This window comes from Plectropomus leopardus, chromosome 2 (assembly GCF_008729295.1).
Source record: "Plectropomus leopardus isolate mb chromosome 2, YSFRI_Pleo_2.0, whole genome shotgun sequence".
NCBI lineage: Eukaryota > Metazoa > Chordata > Actinopteri > Perciformes > Serranidae > Plectropomus > Plectropomus leopardus.
In genome coordinates this window covers 20479347-20491472 of record NC_056464.1, presented here as the reverse complement: position 1 = coordinate 20491472, position 12126 = coordinate 20479347, and the positions used below count along the sequence as shown (strand labels likewise).

General features: G+C 40.6%; 1 protein-coding gene and 1 long non-coding RNA gene across 2 annotated transcripts; one reads left to right on the top strand and one right to left on the bottom strand.

Annotated features, from left to right (window-relative positions):
• Positions 1 to 2547: 2547 nt before the first annotated feature.
• Positions 2548 to 4273, bottom strand: LOC121951991 (amphoterin-induced protein 1-like). The gene has a single exon (XM_042498496.1). It carries the CDS (start codon positions 4271 to 4273, stop codon positions 2738 to 2740), a length of 1536 nt encoding a protein of 511 aa, XP_042354430.1. The 3' UTR covers positions 2548 to 2737.
• A 5598-nt stretch (positions 4274 to 9871) lies between these two features.
• Positions 9872 to 10589, top strand: LOC121949033. The gene is made up of 3 exons (XR_006106210.1): positions 9872 to 9987; positions 10153 to 10280; positions 10559 to 10589. It is a non-coding gene; the product is annotated as an uncharacterized LOC121949033 (long non-coding RNA).
• Positions 10590 to 12126: the final 1537 nt, after the last annotated feature.

Below are 12126 nucleotides of genomic sequence, written 5' to 3'. Positions count from 1 at the left end.
ACGTACACTGATTGACTATTTCCACAAAAAAGGCAAATTGGGGTTTCAGAAAAAAAAAGCAGGAAAGAGAAAAAACTCAAACTGACTTTGTCAAAAGGTGCATTAGAGAGACCTTACAGGAATATAACAGACATAATTCACTCTTTGTTGCTATATTTTTGCAGTTTATGAAATACAGGAACAATACAATTGTAGACAAGATATAATACAGCAAATAATAAAATACAATAAGTCCATAAACAGGATTGCATATAATAAGTTTGTGGCTTAACACAGAAATACAGAAGATAACCTTAACAATGACAAAATGACTGTTTTGACTGTAAACATTGAACATGTAGGTTTATAATTATCAGCATTTTGTCTTTGGTTATAATATGTAGTACATACAGTAGATATGTGTCCCCTCTGAGAGAGATAAGTCAGTGAAGTTCCTCATGATACATTCTAACACTATTAGACAATGCTGACAAAAAAATCCAGTGCTGTAATTATCACAGAGACATTCAATGAAAATTTTCTTTAGAAGCACCATGAGAAGTGACAGATTTATAGTTATTACCGTACATTGCTACTTCTATCATCTGGGATTGATGTGTTTCGGTCTGTTTACTCTAATGTTACTTTTATTAGTATGAATTGCTATGTTTATGTTATTAGTAGCAGTGTAACTTTTAACTGTGTTCTATGACTAATTGGCAACAGAGCCAGAGGGACTCTAAGTCCTTTTGTGCATATACAATGAACAGCAGCATTTGTGAGCCTCTAAAATCAACAATCAGAAGGTATTTCAGCCATGTAGCCTAAATTAATTTGTGTTTGAAACCTGCTTCTTCTATATTTACATTTTATCAGCGTCAGGCAGCCTGTGTGCTGGCTGCTCTACTGGCTGCTATTTCTGACTGTGTTTATGAGACTGCTGGCTGGCATTTGCTGAATTGTTGAGGGTTGGGCACTAATGCCCAGAAGCATTCAGTGGATGGTACTCGCTCTCAGTTGTTTCCCTCGTGGCGATGCTTCCTGGCTGCTATTAACTGCCCAGTGTGACAGGATGTACATTTACATTAGTCTGAATCTGACACTGAACACATTGTTTCAGCTGCATAAAGCAGGGTTATTTTTTTGAGTTTAAACGCGTTGTCATGGATGGAGTCTGAACTAGAACGATAGTGTTTTTGAACATGATTACCCCTTTCTACATAGTTCAAACTAGAAAAAATGAGGCTGAAATCAGCAACAGTTACTCTTACAGTAGAGAGTTATCACCTGTGAGATCTCTGCAGACTCCACAGGTAAAGTTTCTTTAACCCTTTGAAACCTGAGCCTGGTGCAAAAACACGGTTTAGTCTCTATAGCTAATTTATTTTATTGTTTTGGTTTTTTTTTTTAACCTTTTTTCGTAACATTCATGACAACTGTACTGGGTTGCATTTTTTTATTTTCATTTTTTATAACTAACCTGTTTTATTTTATTATAATTTTATTAAGGCTTAAAGTTAGTTATTAAGCATAATTAAGGGCAGACTGCTTTGAGTGGCAGGCTGTCTGTGGATTCGCCCTTGTCTTCTCAATCAGATCAACCTCTCACTCCTTAACAGCTCCACCCACACGGGTGGATGATGATATCATGGTATCTACATCCACCCTTGTTGTCTTTCTTTTCTATTTTTTTTTTTTTTTTTTTAAAGTTTCTTAGGAAAATCCTGCATAGTATACCTTCAATAATTGCCACATCACTGGATGGTCTGGTTTATGTGAACACCTTTTGTTATCATATTGTTATGAAAAAAACTATTTAAACTAAATTTAATGGAAATTATAATTTCTGAATAAGGTGATTTACAGTAAAAGTACCAGTATCACAAAAGGCTGCATTAATGATTCTGTAATTATGCTGGAGCAAAAATGACTTAAAACAGACTTGCATACAAAGCAGTATTTTAAAAACACTTCAACAGAAGGTCAGTTACTGCAAACACTCATATAATTAATTGAGCATAAATAGCACTCCAATCTAAAGTAACAAATAGATAAAACTGCATAAGAGGAGTCCTTACAGTACCGTGTCCTGTGAAGGCCAACAAACCAAACAGGAATGTAAAACATGGCATAAATATTAACATCTTGCAGTGGTAATGAGGTGAGCTCTGCAGGCTCTGCATAAACATTAGCTTCCCTTTCAAGCAGCTACTTTTTGTCCAAAATTTTTCAAGCTTAATCTTAGAGGTGTCCTGATGCTGAGTGCATAAAAAGCAGGATAACTTTAATTTAAAGCACAGCCTCAGGATATTCAGAAGCAAGCTGCTTTCATGCTCTTTGTTGTCTCTGAGTAATTAGAGCTAAGAGTTTGTATTTCTTTATGTTTTTCGAGGGACTTTCATCAAAGAAATGCAAAAGAAGTATACGAAACCCTTATGTTCATACTTGCATAGCAATTTCTTGCAGGACTAGCTAATAATGTGCAGTAAAAGTGACACTATTGAGCTAATAGGAGCATTAATTGCATTTTAACCACATTATTCTGTGCCATCAGAATGTTTTGGGGTGTTAAAATTGTTTTTATCAAGACTTTGCTCTCATGTTATATTGTCAGCAGTACATGCTACTGTAACGGTGCCAACAGCTGTGAGAGCAACCTAAAGCTTTGACTTTTGAATCTTGCACCATTCAAAGGATCTAAATCTCTGTGGAGCAGCCACATGAGCCGAGCCGTCGCTGCAGGCTGTGCCTCTGCCTTTTACACCACCATGGGGGTGTCCGAGCACATGGAGCTGACAGACTCTGCGTCAGACCTCCTTCTCTCCTTGTTGTCCCCCTGCCACTCCTCGTCTTCCTCGCCTATAGGGTTCAACCTCCCGTTCTGCTCCAGCTGGTCCTTGGGTTGCAGGAAGGCCACATGTCTGTAGGCGAAGCCTCCCCCTTCCACTTCTTCTTGCCCCGTCTCTTCGTGTGTCTGAGAGATGCTAACAGTTGAAGAGTGGAGGCTGTCCCCGGGGTCGCTTTTCTTCAGGCCCTGACCTGGACAGCAGGCGCAGTGGCAGGGTGTGAGATAGAGGTAGACAAGAATCATAACAACACTGACCAGACATGCTATGAGGGTGGTGTAGGCTGTTTTTAGGTTCTCCAGGCCACCGCTCTTGGTGGTATTAAACACTGTTACAGTTATGTACAGAGTCTCATTGAGGGTGTCACTAGTAGCATAGCAAGTGTAGACCCCTGAGTCCTCTGCCTTCAGGGGCCCAATCTGGAGGCTGTCGCCAGGACGCACCACAGCAGTCCTGTCTGCTTGAGACACTGAGGTGTTTTCAGGCAGCTCCCAACTCCTCGTCATGTCTCTCTCCTTGGTGTCACAGTCCAGGACCAGAAACTGCCCCAGATACGCTTCTTTGTCCACAATTCTGACCTCACTGCAGTTCAAATAGGTCTTGTCCAGATCCAGTATGGCCATCCTCTCTTTCTGCTGGCCTGGTACCACACAAGTGTGGCTGTCCTTGAAATCCATGACAGAGCTGAGCTCCTTGAGGTGCCAGCGTGCCACCAATTCATGCACCTCACAGCTGCAGGGCAGCAAGTTGTTGTGGAAGTACAGGCCATTCTTGATCCAGGCGGGTAGAGCCTGCAGCTCATGGAGGGGCAAGGATTTGATCCGGTTGGAGGACACATCCAGCAGTTTGAGAGTTTCCAGCCGGCTTCGCTCCTTCACCAGCTCCAAGGGGAAGCGTGTGATCATGTTCTGGCTCAGGTAAAGCCGCTGCAGGTGTACGAGGCTAGAGAAGGCAGAGCGGTCTATCTGAGAGATGCGGTTGTTAAAAAGAAGCAGCACCTCCAGGTGCTCCAGTGGCTCAAAAATGAACTCATCCAGCAGTCGGAGACCATTAGAGGAAAGGTCCAGGTAATGCAGCTTTGTCACATACACAAATGCCTCAGAGGAGAGGAAGGTGAGGCCGTTGTTGCTGAGCATCAGACTGTGTAGTCTGCTGAGCGGGACGGGGGTCCATTCAGCACGTAGCCTGGTGATGGCGTTGAAGCTGAGGTCCAGAACAGCTGTATAGTCTGGAAGAGCGATGGGGACGTTGGTTAGATTCATCTTGGAACAGCTCACAATATTGCTGGCGCATACACAAGTCTTCTGGCAGACCGGGGAGCCTCCTGTTGACTGTGCAGTGACTCTCACTGTCGGCAACAATAAAGCCAGAGGTAGGACTGTGAAGAAGCTCCTTTTTCTGGACACCACTTCAGCGGCACCATAGGAAATCCAGGGTGACCCCCCCATCACATCAAACACTACAGCAGTCTGGATGTCTTCTAGTCTTCTCAATAGAGACTCGTGGAGCTGCATGGACAATGACATCAATAAATCACCACTGTTTTATTAATGAGGATAGATGTTATGTCATTATAGCATCTCATGTATTGCACCCAGAGGTGCACTGCAGCAGCCAGGTCATTACAGAGGGTTGTGAAGTTATGGGTGATGGATGGTCAGCAAAAAATGTCGTCATAATACAATTTAGGAGTTAAAGATTAATTTCGGCATCATATTAAATAAAAACACATTTATACACTAAAGTATTAACGCACAGTTTTTCTTTCTATCATCAGATATCCTCCCTGTGTCACAGATATTTGTCCCAGCAGGCTGAAGTGTCCCGCCCGCCAGTGCCTTTACCTTTTGCCGGTTTCTTAAGATCCGAGGAGAAAAGAGGGGAGTCCTCAGCAGTCCGGTGTGGGAGACGGTGCGCTACAGGACAGTCTCATCCTCTTCATCACAGCTCCGGCGATCACGGAATGACCGGAAAAGCCTGTCTGCGGTCTGCACCGATGAGGAAATGCGACCAGCTGATAGTTGATCTGAGGGGCGCAAACAGCAGAGCAGGGGGTGTGTCACATTTCATCTCTCTCTCTCTCTCTCTCTCTCTCTCTCTCTCTCTCTCTCACACACACACACACACACACACACACTTCCTTCTCAGAGGGTAAAGTGCAATACTATTGAGCTGACAGCCATACAGTCTTAATGTTTATATAAACAAGTTGAATGTTAATTTCTATGCAGTTGACATCTGAAGAAATGAACGGTCTTTGTGATGAGCTTCACATTGTCCCGTTAGTCTTTTTTTCCCCCAGAGCTCATTACATCATCATTGTCCATTATCATGATGCATTTTTCCCTTAAACATACGAATATCCTCAGGGAAGGTGTAATTTTTCCTTCCCTTTCAGGACGCATTAGCTGCAGTTCAATAATGAAGTCTTTCCTCTGGTTCATCTTATTACTCTGGTGAAGGACAGGGCAAATGCACTTGTGTGTGTGTGTGTGTGTGTGTGTGTGTGTGAACTGCAGCAGTCTTTAGTGCAGGACGTGATGTGCATGCAACAGCAGTTTGTGAGGGATCAATACCATCATGCGGTATAAACAGCTTATTAGTCCTGTCCTGTTAGTAGTGTGTACTATTTATTTCAGTGATAGACTCTTTTACACATCCAGCAGTTACGGAGAAAATGTGTTTGTGTCCATTCTGTTTCCCGAAAAGCTCTGGTTTGGTCCTCAACAACTCCTAATGAAATGATATTTTTTGTTGCTAAAAGCTCCACTATGTTCTCTAAATCTATCTATCTGGTGCTGAGCAGATCATGTACTGTGGGTTCCTCCTTGACACAATTGTTCCTGGAAATGAATGAATATACCGTTGGGGGAAATAAGATGTGAAGAAGCAGGTATGATCAGTTCATTAAGATATGGCAACCCTGTGTTAATTATATGGACTCCCTCAGCTGGAAATTTATTAACACACTCTATTGTCATAGTATGCACGATTTAGCTCCTCTGTCTCATTTCAACACCTTTAAATCTACCACAAAGAGCGTTGAAAGAGGTGCAGTTAGGGAGCACTGCACAACCCCAGTGTGGAAAACTGCCTTTAACAAGGCTGTCTTTTTCTTCTCATCAGTGGATCACAGTACCACAATCAATACGGGAGTCCCCATCATTTCATTGATTGAAGTGTAATGTTAAGAAATTATTTATTGAGAATCAACAATGTCAGCACTGATTCTAGGCTAATTTTAACTAATTTTAAATTGACTGTACTCACACTGTACCTGCATCATCTGTTATTTGGATTTTATCTGCTCATATTGTAAAATTGTGTTGTATATTTTTAACTTGTACATGTTTAATTCTATTACGTCTTAACCATTGTGCATACTGCATCTTCATATTGTATTTTGTTTAAATTTCTTTTTAGGATGCCTCCTAACATCAGGTAGTGGACTACTGATGACAATTAGCTCCCCAGCTAACTCAGGTGCGTTTACATTTGTTTAAATGTGGATTAATGTACATTGTCTCTTCTTAATCGAATAAATTACAAAAAAATGATGCTTAACACACATGCACACACGCATACACGCACTAGTGCACGCACACACACACACTCACACACACACACACACACACACTCACACACTGTGGGGCTATAATTGTGTCAAAAGCTGAAGAAGGTGAACAGAGTGACCATGGCGACATTAATATGACAGATGAGCGTCCAGCTCAAATGCAGCTCTACATTTAATACCTTGTTATCAATCTTCAGAGCACAAGGTCACCTCACAGAGACACCCTCACATAAAAAGTGATGTCAACATGAAATGGTTTAGTTGCTATGGGTGCCGAGGGTAGGAGGTGATGGTGGGGAAAGCAATCACTGTGAGCACTGTGCATTGTAAAATCATTGTCATGTTATCGGTGCACAGAGTGAACACAGGAGAGAAGTCATGATGTCAGCTGGGAGCAGAGGGTTGAGATGCAGCAGTCGACACTGACCTGCAGGTCTTTAATTAAAAGGTTTAAATGGTGACAAGGAATCCGGGCACGAGTTCAATGAGGACTGAGTCACGCTGTGAGGTCTCACTTACAGGACAATGTTTCACTGAACAGATAGTTTACACACCGGAGACTTTAAATAAAACTAAATAATGCAGGCTAGTTCAAGTCTGGCAAAAGAAATCCTCAACATTTACATGTTGTATAATAACTGACCCACTTTTTTGATGTACAGTCTACAAAATTGACAGAAATAGTTCAGTTTTGGCTTGATCAATGCATACAGAAATTTTCAAAATAAACTTACAACATAAGTTTTGGCCACAAAAGAATTTGGTTAGGTTAGGATATTGAGAAAAAAATATCATGTTTTGGCTTAAAATAAGTAAGTTTGTTACTAAAGTAATGTAACGTCATGTGAAATACATCTATAGTGGATAATGTGACACATACTAGCGCACTACATTGGTATTAAAATAACTCGTGATTTTTAGGCTCACACAGACATGAACTGCAATCTCCCAAATGAAAGTCCAGGGTTTGTTTGACCCACGATTGTCTGCCCGCACCCCTATGCGGACTTTCTCTCTCTGTAATCAGTGGTAGTCGCCTGTAGCATCAAATCATGTAGCTGCCCGATGCATCTCACTTTGTCGCTAACAGTGCCTTTGTGCAATAGTGTCTGACACTGAGGGCCACCGACCAAGTGTCAGTATTTGACAAGTTGGGAGTGAGAATGGGTTGTGGTCGTGCATGACAAATTCACATTCAACTGAAAAAAATCTAAGTGGAATCTCTTCATAAGCGCTATATGCTCAGTAAATGTAGCCTGTACTTCCTCCTTCCATCTGACACATCCTTTTTATTCCACAATGGAAAATGACTAAAGCTTTCAGAGATGTGATGGATGTGTCAAAATTTAGATAATGATAAAAGCTCAATCAAATGTTTTCTCAAGCAAACCTCTACAAATGAGAAATCAACTAAAACCTTTTTAATGTCCCTGTGGAGGATGCTGTGTATGGATCAGCTCATACAGAATGCTGTAACGTGAGAAATATTATCTGATGTTATCATCATTGATCTTTTTGTCTGTGGGGATCCATTCTCATACATCAAGTTGGTTTGTATAACATTATGTACTTATGAGTGGGGTTATAGGAGATGCAGAGGACACCTTTTCATTTTGAGCTTTTAATCCTAAATACTGCTGCAGTATGCGCTCCCATTAATGCATGCGTCATCATGTGCCCCACTTTCAGGGTCAGAAACCAGCTATTCTTGTGCTGGAGCTGCTGAGCATTATGGGGAAGTGCTAAGCATGCTGTATTGTGCTGTCTGTTGAAAAGAAAAATGATGATTCATCTAAGAGTTATCTTTTGAAGCGTGAAACATCAAACTTTCACTCCACTCTGCAGAACCATGTAACCACTTCACAATGAAAAGCATGGATCTACAAACTTATTCATGAAATAAAAACAGCCTTGTTTTATAAGTAATTAATTTCTAGAGCACACAATAAAAGTACAGTGGCCCTGAGGGTAAAAAACAACAAAATCTCAGAAAACACTAAAACATCTTGCAAAACAAAAAAACATTTCACAAGACAACATTTCACAAAAGTTCACTGGAATACAAAATCATATGTCATTATTACTTAAGCTCCAGTGAGACATGGGGGTGTGTTGATGAGACCAGGCAGCAGGCACAATACGTCTGCACCCTCCACTACATTATAATGTGACATGGATCTCAGTAGCAGTAATTATCCATCATTACTAGAGGGCTTTTTGTGTTAGGACACACAGATACACATACAAGAAATACACACTGACATGACAACAAGCGCATTATTCTGCCGTACAAATGTACAGAATTGCTGCTATGATGCGCAAAAGGTAGAGCAGTTGTTTACCAATGGCCCCTTGCACCCTACATGTCAAAGCATCCTAAAACCGTACGTTGTGAGAGCATGTAAATGTTTATCTGATGAGCAGGTGGCACCTTGTATGGTAGGCTCAACCACCACTGTGTGAATGGGTGAATGGTGCCTGTAAGTCCTTGGAAAGGTTGCTAAGAACAGAAAAGCACTATTTAAATGCAGCCTGTTCTTTGCTATATTACACTCAGGCTCAAATCCCAACAAATAGTAAACAAATCTCATGAAAAGATCAAAACCAAAAGTAAATTGATCCTGCAAGCATTATTGAATGTGTAGCTACAGCCAGATATATCTTATTCCTCTGAGCCACAGACTTCCATTGTTGTCCAAAATCTTTTAAGCACATGTCAATGACCCACACTGGCTGACATGATCCTTCTTTTATTATACACATGGGCACTGTAGTTTATTTTCAGTCAATTCCACATATAATACATAAAATCCTGCCTCTATAAATACACATTAGCTCACCAAATGTGTATGAATCTATAGCTGAATATAGTACCCAACAAATACAGTATTTATCCCAGCTTACGTAATGTTTGCAAAAAGCTCCCCTGCCCCGCTGTTTTAGGCAAAAATTGAGCCATAAAACCAAAATCCAAAAAAGATATACAGCATTTGTGAGCTGTTTTTAATCATTGAAAGCTCTAGTGTGTAGGATTTAGGATGCTGTATTGGCAGAGATATAAATGATATTCATAACTTTGTTAGTTAGTTCAGGAAGCATAGATTCTGCAATGTTCTCAAGTTACATCCGCCAGGACTGAAAAACAAAGCCAAAACCAAAGTGCCAAAAACTGTAGTTCCTCTAATGGCCACTTGAGGGTCGTTCCTGAAGTGAACATATCACGCCTGCTCTTATTGTGTTTTCTGGATTTCTGGTTTTTCCCCTCCTGTGTTACTATGCTGTCTCTACACACCTGTCCTGCATCAGCCGCGTTAGTTCCCTGCTCCTCAGTTTCTCTCAGCCAATCAGCTCGCTGCCTGTTCCTGTGCCTCATCACTTTATTCCCCTCACCTGAGCTTCTCCACTCTTTTTCTCCACCCACTTCATCCCCTCATCAGTCTAGTTTGTATTTAAGTCCTGGTTTTCAGTTCAGTCTCTGTTGGATCCTTGAATTGCTGTTTCCGTGAAATAAGAAGTGATCTTTTGAATTCATGTTAACTGCTGTCTGCTGCATTGGATCCACCTGCTCTGGATTACACGACGTCTACGGTATATTTAAACATTCATGACAACTGTACTGGGGGCACTTTTTATATAACTCGATAATTGGAATTTCATTAAGGTGTAAAGTTATGCATAAGTGATTGACCGACAGACTGTCTGCCAGTAGTGTCCTTGGCCTCTCAATCAGATCCACCCCTCTCTCCTCCACAGATCCAAGGCTGTTCAAAAGAGGCTGAGACACGCTCCTTGACCCCATGGGAGCCTTGGGTATGCCATATACACATTTTACCCCAAGCTGCGACGTTGGAGGGTTACACCAGACTGCGTTGGAAATAAAGGTATGATTTCCACTGGTGCTCTTTTGGTGCATCTTTTTAGCCTCCTTAAGTGTGCTTGTCCTGACCGAACTCTTGAATACACTCACACTGATGGTGCCTGATATACAGTAGAGCATTTGTATATAAAAGTATTTGTTCATGGTCTTATATTACAGACTTTTTGATTCTAAGATAGTGCACCACCTACTGAGCCATTCAGCAACTGCAGACCAAATTTCACTGCGCATGGTTGTGACATAATTTGAAATTGTGACTTCTCTTCTTTTTTGACCGTCCAGCATCTCACTCAAATATGGTCACTTCTGGCTCCAAAAAACAAGATGCCTGAAATGCTAAACTTGAGGCTTCAAGGCCCCACAAACCAATTGGAGGTGTCATGGTAGGTACATCCATTATTTGTACGGTCTATAGTTATTCTACCATACCCCAAAATGGACCAATCGGATGCTGACTCTTTTGTGTTTTTGCATGTTTTTCATTTTTGCATTGGCCATCGTAGTTCATTTGTTTGCAATCTGCAAACCCGCCCTTAGATACCACTAAGTTGGAACCAATAAGCTTGAGTCAAAATCCTAAGAGATGCATTAGTGTGCTGTTGGTTTAAGTTATTTCACAGGATTCGTTGATGACAACAAAAAAATGGTGCATACCACCGTCCTTATCCTTTAAATTCATGAAGACAATCTTTACAAAGGACACAAGTGATGCCACCTTTCCTTTAACAAAATCACCATGACTCATTCTGCAGTTGTAGACTCTCTCTGATGAAAGTAGTATTTTTTCAAAAAAAATTTTTTTGCCTCATGGCAGTTATGTTTTATTTGTCCCAAAGCACATCATGTAAACTCACCTCTCGCTGTCACAACACACTGTTTGCAAAGCTGATTCAAGCTGATGTGCGTTCGCTCGGCCTGTATCAGATGGCAGGATTGATTTCTGCAGCGGCCTGGTGGACGAGCGTGCTGCTCTCAGGAGATTTACAGTTCTCTTGTGAATTATAAATGAAGTACAGCTCTGGGGCAGACACAGCATGTTATGGCAGTATTCATCCCAGCCCATCAGCTAAATGAGATCGGGCTTTTTTCCCAAGAAGAACGGCTTGCTGCTCACAGCTGGAAAAATTATGGATGTCATGGTTTTATGAGAACTGATACTGAGGATGTTACTGTAACTGACATGTCATTGTGATGATCAGAAATAATATATTTTCATCATGATATAAGCTGATGTGTCATGATGCTTTAATATCTATCATATAATACGCATAGGTGGATATACAGTGGCATAAAATAATACAATCTGATGATTGTTTTATGAAGTTGGGTTTTGTCATTCTCCTTTTAATGCAACTCGCAGACTAATACTGCAGAATACAATGACAATATATTGCCATAACATGCCTGGGTGAATGTTATATGAAAATGAAAAACAAAGATAATGAAAAACAAAACAAAATAAAATGAAGACTATTTCTTTTTTTGGACATTATTGAGAGCATTCAGGTAAATTTTTTTTACTTTTACGCTGAGCTGAAATAATTATATTAGAGCTCACAGAGCATGCATCTTTTGTGCTTGTGATAGATAGGGTTTAAGTAGCTTATATTGTCATCAATTATTTTTCTTAACCCTTTGAAACCTAGATTAACATAACTTTCCTTGTACTGCATTTGAACACCTTTTGCAGGTATTTAAACCTTTGAACCCTGAGCACATTGATTTGATTTCTTTGGTAAAAAGGCAATGAGCAACTTGACAAGAAATGTCCCACAAATTGCAAGAAATTAGTAGATAAGCAAAAGTATTATTTAAAAATGATCATATAATCCTAATAATGTATTTAAATG